Consider the following 18,572-nt stretch of genomic DNA (forward strand, 5'->3'; position numbering starts at 1 on the left):
AGAACTCTTGCCCCAGCTGATCTTGAAGGTCCTGTCCAGCTCAAGAGCAATCCTATGTAAGAGTCGGCTATGAGTACTGTAAGAGTCACTGTGTCATGATAACAGCTAATGTTGTCTATAAATAGTCTATTAAAATGCTCTCTGTGCTTTAAGATTTGCAAAGCACTTTACATATGAGCTCATTTGATCCTCACAACAACTGTAGGAGGCTGTTGCTTTTATTACCCATGCTTCCAGAGTTGTTGTGAAGATCAAAATAGCTAACGCATAGAAAGCATTTTGCAAATCTCAAATATAACCAGGCTAGATACTATTATTCCCATTTTGCAGATGAGGAAACAGCCTAAGGGAGATTAAATGACTTGCATAGGGTCACACAGCTAGCAAGTGTCTGAGGCAGAATTCAAGTGCAGATCTTTTTGACAGGATTTGCCCTCTCTTCTTTATTGCTAAGAAAGAATTATGAGTGAGCCTTGGAGTCAGGAAAACCTGGGTCATTTAGTCTCCTGGGAGTTCATGCCCCAGGTCACTCTCTAAGAGTATAAAGTTGAAGAACAGTTAGAGATAAGTGGAGGGAGTGTCCTCACAAGAAGTTCCTTATATTGATGAAATCAGAGATTTGGATTCCAAAAATAAACAGACAAACAAACAAACAAACAAATAAATAAATAATAAATAACAAGCAAGATGCTGAGTAAGGTACTAGAGACAAATGCAAAGAACTAAGCAGCCCCTCTACACTAGGACTCGACTTTTTTGTTTATTTCCATAGCACACACTTCTTCCTCTGGAACACAGTCCAAAATATAACTCTGGTCTCATACTCCCCTCGGGTATACAACCACAGCTGCTCAGGCACGTCAATACAGACAGGGGGCAGGCCATGGCCTTCATCCTCTTCTTTCCTTCCTTCTTTCTTCTCTCTATCCTTCTCTCTCTCTCCTTTCCTTCCTTCCTTTTCTTCTTTCCTTCTTTCTTTTTTGTCCTTTCCCCTTCCCCTACATACCTACCTCTTTCCTTTTCCATGTGGGAAACTCAAGGAGATAGAAGAGAATTGGCTTTGTGAAACGATTGGCCAATTGGTGTAGCCAACTATCTCTTTAAATTATTGTCCTCCTAATTACTGAAGCGATAAAAGTCCAATTGGGAGAGATGAGATGCAGTCATCCCTGGCACCAAGGGCTAGATCGGAGGCCTTGGCTCCAATGGAAGGATTGCTGTTCACAACAAGGAGAAGCCTGCCCTGTGCTTTTGAGGGATGAGCCGGAGGTGAAGAGCTGCCATCTGGCTCTTCTGGAGTTCTGAGCTTTCAGGCAACCAGGAAGGAGAAGAAGCTGAGCATTGTCTAACCTATTCCTCTAGACAAAAACAACAATCATTTATTAAGGGCTTTCTCTGTGTCAAATACATGCTAGGCTAGAGACCAAGGAGTGAAGGAAAGGTTCAGAATGGAGATTTCTTCTGCCTTCAGGGAGCTTAGATGCCTATAACACATAGTACGTGAACTGATTTCCTCCTGAGTAGGTAACTCCACCAATTTACATTATGGTCTCTCTGTGACTTGGTAGATATATTCTGGGAATTTTCTTTTATTCTTCCCCAATTACATGGAAAGACAATACTAGGAATTTTCTTAAGGGTCTTAAAGGATCAGAGGGTTATGGCTTTAGAACTAGAAGGGACCAAAAAGACCATGGAGTCCAATCACCTCATTTAACAGATAAGAAAACAGAGGCTTAGAAAGATTAAGTGAATTGTCCATGGTTACACAACTCTTAAATATCAGAGATGGGACTTGAACCCAAATCTTCCAGACTCCATTACACTAGAGCTGTGGACATGCAATATACATATTCTGTTTCTAGATTCTAAGTAGGGTGAAGAATGACTGCTCCTTTCTGCTTCCCCTTCTTGCTTACTTCTTGGCTGAAATATAGATTGTTTACATGTATGGTGGGCATATGTATCAGAGGCAGCATTACAACATGGATGGCACTGAACTCAGAGGTGGAGCTGGGTTCAAATCTCCTCCCCCTTCCCCAGTCTTTTATAAGTTTCATGACTGGCCTCTGTTTCCTTACCTATACAATGAGGGTATTAATAGCACCTGCCTCCCAATGTAAAAATGCCAGCTTCTGAAACATTCATTTTATCCTCTCCTGTGTGTGTGCTATGTGTGTAGTAGACTTCATTGCTTGATAAAGGCATTAGAGATATGTAAACCAGAGTGCTAGGTGATTGATAGGATAGTAAATATCAACTGGGGGATCAACCTTGGACACTTGGGTTATCCATAGAAGACTAGCACCTTTTAGGGAATGGGTAGAAATTCAAAAAAGGAAGAGGAGAGAGAGAAGCCTTTTCAGACACAGAATAATAGTCAAACATAATCAAAAAGTCTTGGGACTTTTATCCTTCTTCTTGGGGAAGGGGACAAGCATTTGCTAAGCACTTGCTATGTTCCTGGCCCTGTACCAAGCACTTTACAGATATTATCCTATTTGATCTTCACCATAGCCCTGGGAGATAGGTGGTATTATTCTCCTCATTCTACAGATGAGGAAACTGAGCACCTTGCCTATGGACACATAGCTAGGGAGTGTCTGAGGGTAGATTTGAAATCAGGTATTCCTGACTCCGGTCCTGGAGCCACCCAGCTTTGTCAGAAGCTTGTTCAAAGTTTTCATCAGGGAAGATATTCCTTTCTGCCGCCTATGGTAGGGGCAGAGGAAGGTTAATGGTGGTGGTAAAGATCAGGCAGATGAGAGTGTGTTCTCCCTGGTTTCGAGAGCTCCCCTCTCCTGGGAAGGTAGAAATCCCATAGTTTCCGCTGTTGGAATTAATTATCAATCAATCAATACACATTTATTAAGTACCTTGCATGTACCAAGCACTGTTTGGGGGCACAAGCATAGTGCTAGTGGCTACTCTGTAAGGCAGATATGACCAGATTGTCCTGTCTAACCATAAATAAACACATCATTTTGCATCCCATGGGTTCTATGCATTTTAAATTGATTTGATGGAAGTACATGGTATCCACCAGAAAGAAAAGTGGATGGAACTGTCTACCCAGGGTTGATGGTGACTGCTGGCCTTATACATTAGGTTTCATTTAAAAAAAAATTTTTTTATGGGGCAATGAGGGTTAAGTGACTTACCCAGGGTCACAAAGCTAGTGTCAAGTGTCTGAGGCCAGATTTGAGCTCAGGTGCTCCTGAATCCAGGGCTGGTGCTTTATCCACTGAGTCACCTAGCTGCCCCTACATTAGATTTCAAATATACAGAATTAGTAAAGATGCATGAAACAATGGAAAAGGAATTGGAAAAGAGCTTAGAGACACTCAAGGTCAGTCTTCTCATTGTACAGATGAGGAAACTGAGGGCCAGAGAGATAGTGAATAGCCCAAGGTCAAACAGGCAGTAAGTAGCAGAGCTGAAATTTGAACCAACATCACCTGACTCTAGGTCCTGAATGCTCATGTCGCTACACTATGTTATTTCCACAGTCAACAGAAGAGGAGGGCTTGATGCAGGTGCAGAGATGACGTCCGGGAGGATCTCTTGATTTGGGTGAACTTGATGTGCTGAAAGTGAAGAAATTCCTTGGGACTGGACTAGCTGGAAGCAGCAGACTCACCTTTCTGGGTCCAACTCTCAAATCCCTGGGCTGGGTAGGATGGGCCAGACCGGCCTGTGCTGATGGTGGACATGGGCTGCCATTGGGGGACTTCATCTGGAAGCTTCCCCTCACCTGCTTCATGGCCGAGCCTCTCCCAGACCTCCTGCTAAGATGCCTTTGCAGCCAATTAAAATCCGATTCTATTCTCAGCAAGGGAGCTGGCAGCCTTGGGTCTTCCCAGCAGGCTGGGCCGGTAGCAATTACTGGCCCGGCTGGTGCCTGATTAGCCGAGGGGAGGCTGCAGTAGCCACCCTACCTCTGTGGTCAGCTTTTAGTTGACAGGCATGGCTCCTCATCCCCAAGCTTCTACCCTAAGCTATCATTCAACTCCACCACTAGGGATACAAATTAACTTGTTCATTTCTCTACTTCTGGTATTAGAAGCCAAGAAGTCAATCTATCTCTAAGCGGGACATCCCAAGAATAATTGGCTAGGACCTCCCCACTGCCCCACCCAGGAGCTCTGCTGGCTCTCAGTCTCCTGCAATAATTCCCTGATTTGGCTCCCAGAGAGAGGGTGCTTCATGTTGCCTACACTATGCTGTGCAGCTTGGAAACTAGAATCTGTGTGGAAAGAGGAAAGAAATGAGAATTATTTGGTCTGGAGAAAAGAGGTTAAAAGGAGGAACAATAGATCCCAAGATTCCAAAACTTTGTTGTTCATATATCCCCAGAGGGTAGGGCACAGATTGGCCCATTGCTTCACCTCTTTCTTTAGAATCCTTAGATTCCTTCAAATTCATCTCAGATGTAACCTCCCACACTGGTCTTTCCCATTCCCCTTGGTTTCTTGTGCTTTCTTCCTCTCAAAAGTATTTAGTATGTATTGTATATAATTTGCATAACCACAGATGCCTCTTGCTCTGGACTCATGCAAACTGGTTCCAATCCTGGAGAATGCCAGGCTTTTTCTGATTTACTCTTTTTTTTTTTTTTTTTTTAGTGAGGCAATTAGGGTTAAGCGACTTGCCCAGAGTCACACAGTAAGTGTTAAGTGTCTGAGGGCGGATTTGAACTCAGGTACTCCTGACTCCAGGGCCGGTGCTCTATCCACTGTGCCACCTACCTGCCCCCTGATTTACTCTTTAAACCCTCCACCCTGGGGTCAGGAGAAAAATAACGAAAAATATGAGTTAGTCTCAATCCTAGAACCTCCCAAAAGGTACTCAAGATGGATCAGATATAGGACAGCTATTTATGTCCTCTGTCCCTCCCAAAACACTTAAGACACAAAAGATTCATAAATGTCTACTGTAAAAGACTTAAAACATGATAAGGTAACCCATCGCTTCTATTATACTCTCCTTGGCAGTTGATACTTAAAACATAAAATATTCAGTGGGATTATCGAACAGGTATTTCACCTTCATCTCAGCTTTTACTGTCCAAACTGCTCCATCAAGGTTAATGTCTTCTGGCAAGCCAACCCATGACTTGGGCTTATTTTGCTGGTGGTCCAAGTCATCTTTTCTTCCAAGAAGCATTTAGTTTCAGATGTAGCAGGTACTTACTGGGAGGGCTAGGACTTCCCAGCTTTTCAGACTCTTGTCTCCCAGGCTGGAAACATCCATTTTAGGATTACTGTTTGATCATTGAAGCCCAGAGATAGAAATACCAAATAGAACCATCCAGGCACCCATGGTCCAGGCTTAGGCTCACCTAGGCAAAGCATACATCTGCCATGTATGTCCAAGCAACCACCATGTCTAATTAGGGTAGGAGGGAGGAGTTCTTTGTATCTCCAATCCCTCTACCATAGGAAATCCCAAAGAAAAATCTCCATGCCATATATTCAGAAGAGAGCTAGAGAAGACCTTGTCTCACCTTTTAAAGTCTACAGAGTGAGTGGCTCTTCCTGTCTTAGTGGCCACTTTGACCCATCCACCTCCCGCTATTGCTGTTACAGAGATTAAGAGACTGCTGAATCATCCCAAAGCTCCCACTCCTAAAGGACTTGCTAAGCATATAAATTCCCAGAAGTGCCTGGGGAGCTCAGCACAGGTTTGAACTGATGTTCTACAATCCAGCCTCTGCTACATTTGCATTTACTTATCTCTATACATGTTGTCTCCCCCAGCAGAATAGGCTTTGCACAGAGCAGACACCTCATAAATATTTATTGATTTGAAAGGACCAAAACAGGAAGGCTCCAAGTTCGACATTATCCAGGAGGTCCTAACTCTGAAGGGCTCTCCATTGGGCTTGGATTCTCTCTTCAGATCTTCTTGTCAAGAAGTGTGTAAGTGGAATCCCACCCCACCCTGCCCCCAACCAGAAAAGGCCTTAAAGATCATCAAGTACAGGAGTTAACCTCTTTTGTGTCATGGACCCCCTTGGCAGACGGGGCGAAGCCCTTGGACTCCTTCCCAGGATAATGTTTTTAAATATATGAAATAAAACATACGACATTGGAAAGGAAACCAATTATATTGAAAATTAGTTATTAAAAGATGCATATTTGGGGCAGCTAAGTGGTACAGTGGATAGAGCACCGGCCCTGGATTCAGGAGGACCTGAATTCAAATCTGGCCTCAGACACTTAACATTTACTAGCTGTGTGACCCTGGGTAAGTCACTTAACCCTCATTTCCCTGAAAAAAAAGATGTATATTTTTAAAAACCCAGGTTAATAAAGCTTGATCTGGTTTAACCATCTCATTTTTACAAGTGACAAAACTGAGACCCATAGAGGTTTAGTAATTTTCCCAGATACACAGGTAGTAACACAACTAGGATTCAGATCCAGGTCTTAAAACTCCAAATTCTGTAGTCTTTGCAATACACCCTAGTGCTTCTCTAAGGGAGATGAGAAACAATGGTCCACTGTGGGATCTATTCCCCCCAAGTGAATTTGCTCACCTGCTGAAAGGCCTACTGATGGCTTTGCATCTATCTATCTATCTATCTATCTATCTATCTATCTATCTATCTATCTATCTATCTATCTATCTATCTATCTATCTATCCATCCATCTATCCATCCATCCATCTTATATATACACATATAGTATATGTGTGTATATACATATATAAGTAATACACGCACACATATATAATATGAGACCCTACTCTACTGAGTTACAACACAATACATTTACATAGTTACAACTAAATATACTATAGAGTTACAACTAAATGCATTTAGTTGTAACACAACATCTCTGCTTGAGCAGAGGCAGGGGAATAGCCAAGATGACCTCTGGTGGGATCCAACTGCCTGAGCAGTATGTGAATCTAGGTTTCCATGAAACTAGAAGTAAGGGAGCAGCTCGAACAGAAGCTGAGGGGATTAGCAAACAACTGGACTCAACAGATGAGAGTTGATTGGCTTGTCATCCAAAGCCAAACGCTACTTAGCAAGCTCTCCCCAAGATGTGCATGATGGGGAGAGGAGCCAGGATTTCAAGAAGCAGGACTCTCCAAGGAGATGTGAAAAGGAATGAGGCCGTATTTCCTGAGAAGCACCGAACAGCCTGGATCAGGCTGGAAAAGGAGAAGTTTCAAAAGCAAACCAGAGGTGGGGCCTCTTAAACAGAGCTTTGGACCTTTGGTGTCTGCCTCTGCCACTCACCTCCAGTGCCTCCTGCTCTAGGGAAGCTGCTTGTCCTTTCTGTGCCTCAGTTTCCCCTTGTATAAACTGAGGTTGGGTTTATGTCTGTGGAAAGAGGACTTTGGGGGCAAAGTGCTAGAGGGTGAGCTAAAGAAAGTCTATAAAATTAGTGAGAGCTAGAGAAATGTTGGACAGGCTATCTACCCCAACCCTCTGCCTCAAGGGCAGAGATATAGAGGGAATATCACTTAGAGGACAATAATTGGTAGAATAAAGGATAAAATGCTAACTTCTAATCCTGGTATTCAAGACCCTCCAAAAATCCTTAGTTTAACTCCTGTTCTCTCACTTTTCCTGGGTAATCTTCCTTGGTAATCTCCCAATAGAAAGGGTCTTCTTTTCCTTCCTATAATTCGCATCTTGCCCAGGATACTCATTAGCTGCCTGACCCTGGGAAAATCACTTAAGCTCTCTTTTAGCCTCAATGTCCTCATCTATAAAATGGGGATAGGGGGCAGCCAGGTGGTGCAGTGGATAGAGCACCACCCTGAATCCAAGAGGAACCTGAGTTCAAATCCAGCTTCAGACACTTGACACTTACTAGCTGTGTGACCTTGGGCAAGTCACTTAACCCCCATTGCCCCACAAAAAAAGTTTAATTAAAAAATAAATAAATAATAGGGATAATAATAGCATCAACCTCCCAGGGTTATTGTGAGGACAGAATGACATAATATATGTAATGAACTTCTACTGCTAACCATTAAAGCCTGGGAGTCAGTCTCTAAGCAGGACAAGTCCAGGAATAATTGGCCAAGACCTTAAAGCACTATGTAAATATTAACTATTATTATCCTCTGTTATTCTGCCTAAATTACTTCTACTCTCTAATTATATTTACTTACATATACATGAAATATCCCTACCCTATGCTCTAGTACAATGTAAGTCTCTCAAAGGTAGGGCATACTTCAATTTTTCCTTGTATCTCAAAATTTTGCACCTTGTCTTCCATCTTTTGTTGTTCAGTTGTTTCAGTCATATCTGACTCTTCATGACTCCATTTGGGGTTTTCTTGGTAAAGATACTGGAGCAGTTTGCCATTTACTTCTCCAGCTCATTTTACAGATAAGGAAACTGAAGCAATCAGGGTTAAGTGATTTACCCAGGGTCACACAGCTAATAAGTGTCTGAGGCCAGATTCAAACTCTGGAAGATGAGTCTCCCTGGCTCCAGGCCTGATGCTCTATCCACTATACCACCTTGCTGCCTTGCCTTATACATAGTAGGTACTCAGTAAATGTCCAATTGAACAGAGCTGTGATTGCCAATTTGGGGCCAGTGTTGTGACTGAATATTTATTCTGTTTTTTTCAATATCTGTGATCCTTGCAAGACATGAAGGAATTAAAATTCATTTTGTTTTGAGAATATCAGCATACTCTGAAATAATTAGGGATACCTTGGGATTACACAAAACCATGGCTGGGGATTACTTTCTTAGAGGGCAAGTACCAAGGAAGGCCTGCCTCAGAGGCCAACCTGGCATTTGCCCAATGGCCTGTGGGATAATATATGCCCCTTGGCACTTTGGGAGAGCCAACATAAAAATGTAGAAATGAGTCACTCTTGGAATTCAGCCCAGGGACCTGACATCTTCAGAACCTGTCCAGTCAGCTTCGTGGCAAGAGCTAAATTCTGGTAGGACTATGTTGGTCTAAATTGTTTTCTTCTGTACTCCAAATTTATAATAAAGAATTTTTGATGATGATAGGGAAATAGAAGATAAATATATGTGCACATCTAGAGATATAAATGTAGACATAAATATCTATGTTGAGTGGACAGCTAGGTGGTGCAATGGGTAGGGGGCTGGGTTGAGAGTCAGGAAGACTCATCTTCCTGACTTCAAATCTGGCCTCAGACACTTACTAGCTCTGTGATACTGGGCAAGTCACTTAGCCCTGTTTGCTTCACTTTCCTCATCTATAAAAGGAGCTGGAGGAGGAAATGGCAAACCATTCCAGTATCTCTGCCAAGAAAACCCCAAATGGGTTCACAAAGAATCAGACATGACTGAAATGAGTGAATGACAAAATCTATGTTGATTAAAACACAACAGCTGTAACCATAGGTAAAGCTATAAATATAGACCTACATCTCTCAGACTTCCTTCCTCACATCTCCCAGGTAGCAGTGTTTGTTTATTATGCACATCATGATCCACTTCACAGAATTGGATGTTATATAAATTCAGTTATTGTAGGTGAAGTTCCTTTTTCTATTACCAGTTGAGTAAATTTAGAGACAGAGTGAATAGGTACATTTGTCTTGTAATGGTTAAAGTATAGTGAGAAAAGTACCATGGGAATAAAATAATTATTGTGAAAATGAAAAAAAAATCCACCCAGGATTTAGATTTAGTTGTGTTGTGTTCTATGTATGGGTGGGTGCTTTTGATATCATATTGTTTTCTGTGAGCTGACATGAGCAGAAAGGCTGAAAATTTTTGCCTTGGGGATGGAGGCAGATTCTACATTGGTTCTAGGGTGTGTGTGTGTGTGTGTGTGTGTGTGTGTGTGTGTGTGTGTGTAGAAGGTAAGATGGTGGTATAGGAGCAATTATCTGGTTGATTGAATCAATAGAGACAATGAATTGTCCATTAAATGAGGTATGTGCATTTTCGCATTTTTTAAATGTATTGATTGATTTTGCTGATTTATTTTTCTCTTCTTTTTTTCTTATAAAATATTCTTTGCTTTAAGGAATGGCTTTCTGGGAGGAGGAAAGAATAAGGACACACTGGGGAATTCAAAACAAAAGATAGCAATTCTGATTTATTTTTTAAATGAAATAAATGGAATATAAGTAAAATACTTTATACATCTTGGAGTACTACACAAATGTTTTTTATGATCATTAAGGACCTGCATCCTTTTTTTCCTTTGGTAATAGGTTTTGGGGTTATTTTTCCCCAACTTTTTTGGATAACTGCCACAAACTTTACTTTTTCTGACCATATCAACCCAGCCTTATTCTCTCAAAGGGAAGATTTAATACTGGGACGTACGTATGAGTAGAAGTTAAAGGAATTTAGGAGTTCAGGCCAGAATTGGTGATTTGTTAAGTGCCATAGAGTGAAGGAATCAGGTAGGAGAAGACCTCAAACCAGAAATCAGAGCCATCTACGTACAACTTAATGCCAGAGAGATCTGAGAATAGCTTCTTCTTTTGAGAACAGAATCCCAGGATAAACAGGGACTAGTAGAGGTCATCTTGTCTATCTTCTATGCCTCCGATTGGATCTCATCAAAGCAGCCTGGACAGGTAAGATTTATACCTGTTTTCCATTCCCCAAGAGGGGAGATTCTAAAGTCTGTCTTTGTTTATCTGTTCCAGTCCTCAACTTTCACTGAGAGGAGACCCTTTCTTGTAGCAAACATTCTTGTGTTTCAGGGAGGTTTAGCAATGAGATGACCTCCTCAGGATGTGTGGAAGCTAGAAATCATTGTCAGGTACCTGGTTTAGGAGTTTGAGTTCCCTAGCTTTTTCCTTCTCCTCACTGGTCTGTAGACCCAAACCTAGCTCCAAAATGAGAGATTTAGATGGAAAGAGCCTCTTCTTTCATCATCCCTTCTTGACTCTCCTCTCCCTTCCTCTCCTCTCTCTGGGCACAAATAGTTAATACTATAAAGTGAACATCCAGAATGTGCAAAACTACTACTGTTAAAAAGGAAAAGAAAGGAAGTTAGGACAGTATCTTTATCCTTAAAGAAGCTATAGTCTTAAGCAGGGGTTGGTAAGATGAGAGCATTTGATCTACAAGGTCCATGAGAGTCCACTGAATCCAACCCCTTTGTGTTAAAAAGGAGGAAAATGAAGCCTAATAAATGGCAAAGAAGCTTGGATTTGAGCTTCAGTACTCTCACTTGAAGCCCAGCATTTGGCTCTCTGTACCTCTCTAAAGGCACAAATCCTCACCAAAACAAAACAAAAACAAAAACAAACACACACACACACACAAACACGAGAGCACAAACCATTAAAACAGACACATGGACATGGGATATATCTGGAGGTGTGCTGGTAAATGTTTAATGACCACATCTTCCCCCCTCCAAAATAATCAAGAAGTACTTTTAAGATTAATTTGCATTATTAGCATTTTTCATCACCTTTTTAGGTCTAGGTAACCAACAAGTAATAAATCAAGCCCTGATTTGTAGTCATTGCCAATTGCCCATTTCAGAGGTGTCAAACTAAAAATTTAACAACTGGCTGGTTTGGTCTGGCTCCAGCACAGCCCAGGATATATCTCACTGCACCCCAGAAGAATTGCACTTATGTATTTGGTGGGAGCAAAAGGACAAGGATTTGTGAGAGTGGATAGAGTAACTAGGGCCAGGTCAGCCTGAGAAGACTTCATAGAAAAGTCAGGTTTTAAACAGTGTTCAAAAGAAAGGGAGAAAGGGGGTTTGGCAGAAGGAAGATATGCCTGAAATACCAGCCTTTTCATTTCCTCCCTACCCCTACCCCCTAGTGAATTCCAGCTGACTGGAAGAACTGAGCAGGGATGAAGGGAGGGGATTAGAGGAGTTAAGGATATCAGAAAGGTGTGTCTTTGATCCTGGTTTCTCTGTCCCTGTCTCACTGATTTCCCTGTATATTGCTGGACATGTTGCAGGGAATTGGAAGTTGAAGGGGGGACAATGTGTTGGGGCCCCTAGAGCTACAAATAGCACCTGTCAGGTCTGGCTGTCTCTCTCTCACTAGTTGTCAATGTACTTCCTCTCTTCCCTGGCTTCTGTTCAGAGGAAGATATGCCTGAGCTTGTGTGGGTTGAGGGGCATATATGTCATTTACCAGCTGCCACCATGGCAATCAGGTAAATTGAGAACTCTGCAATCAGGCCCTTCAGATAAGCAAGGAAGGAAGAGGAAGCCAGCCAAAATAAAGGGAAAGAAATCCATGAATGAAGGAAATCGACCACTCAGTATTCAGTCTTGGAGCACAATGCCAAGGCTTTGACCGTTGTACCTACAGAAACCAATTTCAGACCTCCGCACAGTTTTCCTTTATGGTTGACATCAGAGATTTATGATGGGTCACCAAGTACTCCTCTGACTGGAAGGGGTTCTCAAAAGGTCAATTTGCCCATCCCCCATCTCTAGGTTGGACTCCACTGAAACCACCCCAGTTAAACCCAAGTCTGCCTTTTTATTCCAAACCAGCAGAGAAGCAGATCTGAGAAATACTTCCCAACAGCATGGTGGTGGGAGAATACAGAGAACTTTGGTCTGGGAGAGAAGAGTCTTCTATCAGAGTCCCAGCTCCACCAGTGACATTGAGGATTCATTCCACATACATTGTGGAAAGTATTTAATCTGTCTAGAACACTGTGCTGGAATTAGGAGGAAGTACCTGTTCTACTAGGGTTGGGAAGGGAGTGGGGAGTTATCATATGCATGCTGATAAATACAAAACAAGGAACAGTGTGATAATGGTAAAGGAAAGAACCAGTAAGGAGATCCAAGAAAATTTAAGAAGGGAGAGAATACCTTATCTGGGGGGAGATCAGGGAGACCTTTGTGGAGGAGAGAACTCCAGAGCTAAAAAAAAACAACCAAAAATAACAAATTAAGAGGAAGAATGACCCCTATGAATGTATAAAAGTGGGTTATGACCTAGGATTATGTTAAGGGTAGGAAGGGGCCTTAGAGACAATCTCCTCTCTCTTTTTGAAGAAACTGAGGCCTGGCTAGGTTAAAAATGGCTTGCCTGAGGTTACACAGGTAACAAGAGATGTAGGTGGACTATGAATTTGGGCCCTTTGAGCATATACGACTTTCACTTGAATCTATGACACCAGGAGAACATGGCATAGTGTCTAGAGAGCTGGCATTAAAGCCAGGAAGACCTGGTCTAAGTTGTCCCTCTGCCATGTAAGGGTTATGTGACCCTAGGTAAGTCATTTTACTTCTCATGGTTCTAGGCAACTCTTTTTTTTCCAAGGCAAGGAGGGTTAAGTGACTTGCCCAGGGTCACACAGCTAGTAAGTGTCAAGTGTCTGAGGCTGGATTTGAACTCAGACACTCCTGAATCCAGGACCAGTGTTTTATCCATTGTACCACCTAGGTGCCCCATGGCAACTCTTTAAGGTGCTAAGTCACTGAGAAGGTACTGATCTGATCTCAATAAGGGAGATTTCTCACCTAGGAGTTCCCTATATGAATGAAATCACAGGGTCCAGTCCTTATCCCCATATCACAATAACTTCCACCTGATCCAAAGGGTAATTGTGAGAGTAATATAACTGAGTATAAAAGAGCTTTGAAATGCATCTTGTAGAAGAGTAAGCCGTTTTGGGGTCAGGGAAAGGTCAGACTAGATTCTTCCTTCCTTGGGAGTTCCTAGGGGATTCTCTTGGTCTTGATTCTCTCAGCATCAAGATTATAGAGCGAATTCTCCTGGGCACGATGTATTTAATTAGCATCTTTGATCAAAAGACTTTAACACTTGAAGGACCAAGTACAAAAATTCACTCGGTCCTTTATTGCCTACTTAAATTCCCATCCTTCCAGTTTAACTGATCCCTGCAGACAGGGCTATAAGAATTATCAAAATGCAGAGGTAATTTGGGACTTCAAGAGCTGTCCTAGGAGCAGACTTCCCCTTTCTGAATCCTGTTTCCGAGTAATCTTTCATCCAGTGGTTACTGAGTGTGTCCAGAATGGCACTAGGCCTGGTTGAGGCAGAAGGAGCCAAGGAAGTTATAGAGAACCATTAGATGTGCCCCTTCCTTGGAGATGGGTATATTTCTAATGCACAGGAAATAATTAAGTTGAGTAGAATTAAGAAGAAGGGTCGGCACAAGCTGGAGTAGCCAGGAAAGACTTCTTGGAGAAGGTCGGACCTGAGCTGGTCCTCAGGATGAGTAGGACTTAGAGAGGGAAGAAGGAGGGCAGGCAAAGGCACAGAATTAGAAATGGGCATTTCCTATGTGAAGCACAGTTCATACAGGGAAAGGAACGGCAAAGGGAAATGCTACAGTCCAGAGATGATCTGGCTCATCTCTTGCATTCAAGGACAACCCCTTTCCCAAGTTCAGATGAGAGATTTCCAGGGAGGGAAAATGTCCCCAGATTCCCCTGCTGTTTTCTGTCAGCATTCACAGGTCTGACTGCAGGGAGCATCCTCATTATGTCTAAACTGATCCTGCTACAGCCTTAGCCCCTGGGATTGGGACCATCTCATTCTTTATAGTTGTATCCTTATTACCTAGCACAATAGCTGGCACACAGTAGGTATTTAGCAAGTACTTGCTGATTGATTTCCTCTTGTTTTAAAATTAGTGGGCAAGGGCTGGTCACAGTCCTTGAAAACTCCAGGATCCACAGATATCTGCAGTGTGTGTGTGTGTGTGTGTGTGTGTGTGTGTGTGTGAGAGAGAGAGAGAGAGAGAGAGAGAGAGAGAGAGAGAGAGAGAGAGAGAGAGAAACACTATCTACATAATGAGGGCAAGGACTGTTTTGTCTGGGTTTTGCATCTCACCAAGTACCTAACGTAGTGCTTAGAATACAGGAGGTGTCTCATGAATGCTTCTTGAATAGGATTTCATACCCCTGTCCCATGCTCCTTGGCTTCCAAGGAGGCCAACTAGGTCAGCAGGATTAGCTGGAATCCTTCTCCCTGTGTTTTCCCAGGAGAGGGAGCCGATGACTAGAAATGAAATGAGCTGCCTTGCATGGCGCAATCGAGGAAGTCCATCTCTTGGCTGCTGCTGCCCAGGGCTGAGCAGCACCCCATTCCTTAGGATTATCGATTCATAGATCGAGAGCTGGAAGGGAACCTAGAATCCAATTCCTTTATTTTATTGATAAAGAAGCTGATGTTCAGAGTTTAAGTAACTTGCTTAGTCATACACATAACTGAGAAGAATAGGATATCAGGAGTTCAGCTGGTATAATTCACAAGTCAGTTCTTGGATGAATGCTAAAGAAACAGCTAATATTTAGATAATATGTTAATGTTCTCAAAGAAATTTCCATCCATCTTATCTATTGGTATTCTTGACTCCCCAGTGAGGTAAGTGCTATTATTCTCCCCATTTTACAAATGAAGAAACTGAGGCACAGTCAATGACTTCCCCAAGATCTCACAGCTAGTAAGTATATGAGGAAGGATTAGAAGTGGGCTTTCCTGATTCCAAGTCCCGTCTTCTTACTGTGCCACCCAGCTGCCAATCATCTGCCCTTAGCACAAGGCATGGTACACAATAAGTGCCTAATAAATGCTTGTTCACTTGATTCTGGTTCTCTTCTCCACTCTTTTCCACTGAGCCTCTTGTTCTTTCTCTGCAGGGGGAGCTGCTGAGTCCCTGTCGCTGCGACGGGTCAGTCAAGTGTACACACCAGCCCTGCCTGATCAAGTGGATCAGCGAGAGAGGCTGCTGGAGCTGTGAATTGTGTTACTACAAGTACCACGTCATTGCCATAAGCACAAAGAATCCTCTGCAGGTAAAGGTCCAGGAAGGGGGAAGGGGGGAGTCACACCTCTCTTCCCCAGATCCAAGGGCCCCTTGAAAGGGTGTGGAGATTCTTGGCTTTGAGGGGGGAAGAAATCACCTTGCTTCCCACAACCCAGCCTTGTTTTTGGTTGTTTTCCATTCAAAGAACTTTTTCTTTTTCTAACTGGGCTTTCTGATTCTCCTTTTACCTTCTCTAATCCACCTTTACATTGCACTCAGAATGAATCTTTCCTGTGCACAAATGTGGTTCCTTCTCTGCCCAAAACTTTTCAGTGGCTCCCTACTGCCTTCCAAGTAAATTGAAACTTCTTCAAGACCCTCCAAACTATGATGTCACTCTGCTGGTTTTAGCTCATAATAATACCCTCCATTTGCTCTTTTTTCATCACTGAAACAATTCCTCCAACTTCTTGCCTTCATATCTGTGTTTACAGTGTTTCTCATGCATGGATGCCTTCTATACCCATCTTGCATCCCCTTGCCCCATTGAATTCCTAATCATCCTTTAAACTCCAACTCAAATGCCACTTCCTCCATGAAGCCATGACTGATTCCCCTAGTCAGGAATTCATTTATCTCTATCACTTTGGCATTTTAGTTCTTTTTTTCACATCTGTCATGCACATCACATATATTATTTGGAATCATCATTTTTGCTTCTGTATAATATTTCTCCTGTAAGCCCCTCCAGGGCAGGGGACAATATGTCTCAATGTATCTCCCCAAAGGACCTAACAGAGTTCTCTGCAAATAATAGGTGTTTAATAAACATTAGTTGAGTTCAGTTAGAGCTAGGAGGAGGGGTTTTACTGGAGTGTACACCTTAGGTGGCCATGGAGAAAAAGATGGAGATGCCATGAGTCAGAGAAAGATGACAGGGAAGGATGAATGAGAGGGTACAGAAATAAAGGAGAAGAGAAAGGAGAAAGGAGAGGGATGGGGAGAGAATAATTGGACTACAGAGAGGGGAAAGGGCAGAGAGAGGAGAGGAAGAAGCACAGAAAAGGAGGGAGGAAAGAAAGAGAGCAGAGAAGAAAGAGACAGAAACAGGAGAAATAAGAATTAGGAGACAATAGTAGAGAGAAGAAAGGACAAAGCAATGAGAGGACAAAGAAAAGGAAAGGGGGAAAGGAAGACTTGGGGATAGACTGGGAAAAGATCGAGTCAAAGAGAAGAAAAAAGAGGAAGGAAGCCAACATCAAGAAGAGGCAAAGGTCCTATGTGCATTTTACCAAGCAAGATCTCCTTCTTTGGACCTAGTGGAACGAGCCTTGACCTCAATGCCCAGCTCCCCCCACCTAGATCCCACTTGCCAAGCCCTGGCACATCTATGAGAACCAAATGAGTTGGCAGACCCTGAACATAAACACTCGGAAATTCCCCCTATCCAAAGACAGCTCTTGGTGAGAGGTATCCACGTAAATAAAGTGATTTGCTTCTGAAAATGCCACTGCACATGCATAATTAGCCAATTAAGCTGCCACATAATTAATTAGCCAGTGCATAAGTGAGGAAGGGAGCATCAGTTGGGAAGTTAGCACGGTTGGTGTGTATTTCTATCTTCTCTTCTTAAGGGGAAATATTTGAGTGGCTTGTCTGGGCTCTAGAGAGCCTTGAGAGTCCTTTGCCAGGGGCACGGGGCATGGAAGGAATAAAGCCCAGCTTCAGTCACAGGGCAGCTGGAGCAGCAATTCCCCAGGGCATGTTCTATCGCCTTCCTGAGTCCTGGCAAGAGATATTGGGGTACAGTGGAAAATGAGCTGGCTTTGTGATTCTCTGACTAGAGGTTCTGGGTTCAAATCCTATCTTGGACGTGTGACAAATGGGTCACTGTACCTCCTTGGCCTCAGTTTTCTTGTCTATAAAATGAAAGGTTTGAGCTGGCTAGCTTCTGAGGTCCCTCCCATCCCTAAATCTATGGTCCCAGGACCTTTTCTTCTGTTGTCCCCTTAATTTGGGATGGGAGCAGGATGGTGTTGGGTCTGAACTTTAGGGAGAGGGTGTTACAGAGAGACTACAGAGGGAAGGGGACCTAAAGAAAAAGTGTTTAATTCATTGTATATAGGTTATTAAATGACTAAAGAGAAAAGGTTTCCAAAGTTGTGGGCACTGTACCCATATCTCTCCTCCTCCCCATCACATAGTTAGAAATCTCAAATTTAGTAGCAGCACTAAGACAGTGGATTCCAGGTCCTCTGGAGACAGACCAGAGGCACCAAGCACTTTACCCAGGTCCCCTTGAGGCTCGGGGAGCCACATCAACCTCCTTCAATTGACTAAACCCTTGGAGAAGGCTTGGATCACCATTTAGGATGCCCGCTCCAAGTTCCCAAGAAGCAATTCACTTTTAGACATAAGTTCCAGAATGAGTCTGGGCTAACTTTTTCCTAAGGGACCCAGAGTATCATATCTGTGTACCCTCTAGCCTGAGAAGTTCATTCAGTGGTTTGGCAACATCTTGTTTGCAAGGACAGAACCTAGCACAGAGCTCTGGACTGGGAATCAGATGAGCTAGAGTCAAGGCTCAACTTTGCCAATCTTCCAGCTGTCCGACCTGACCCATGCCAGACAGAGTGTTTCTTCTAGGTGCGCGTTCTAGCCTCTATAAACTGGGGAAAAGTCTCGGATTCAGGAAGACCTGGGTTCGAATCCTGCCTCTGACACACACTGGAGTGGTATGAACCTCTCCAAACTGAGGGAGGCAGCTCCCTAAGTTGCTGAAGTGGAAGGAGTTCTTATATAGGCAGAGGGAGTTCCTCAGTAGGAGTTCCCAATTTCAATGAAATCCCAGGTCTTTTTTTTTTTTAAGTGAGG

At 43.0% G+C, this 18,572-nt stretch overlaps 1 protein-coding gene across 1 annotated transcript in view; it reads left to right on the forward strand.

Annotated features, from left to right (window-relative positions):
• MARCHF4 (membrane associated ring-CH-type finger 4) overlaps positions 1–18,572 on the forward strand; it is a 131,901-nt gene that overhangs the window by 77,723 nt on the left and 35,606 nt on the right. Inside the window, exon 2 of the mRNA XM_043996317.1 lies at positions 15,592–15,747. Coding sequence (XP_043852252.1) covers positions 15,592–15,747 — 156 coding nt within the window. The remainder of the gene's footprint in view (positions 1–15,591; positions 15,748–18,572) is intronic.

The sequence above is a fragment of the Dromiciops gliroides genome, chromosome 3 (assembly GCF_019393635.1).
Source record: "Dromiciops gliroides isolate mDroGli1 chromosome 3, mDroGli1.pri, whole genome shotgun sequence".
NCBI classification, from domain to species: Eukaryota; Metazoa; Chordata; class Mammalia; order Microbiotheria; family Microbiotheriidae; genus Dromiciops; species Dromiciops gliroides.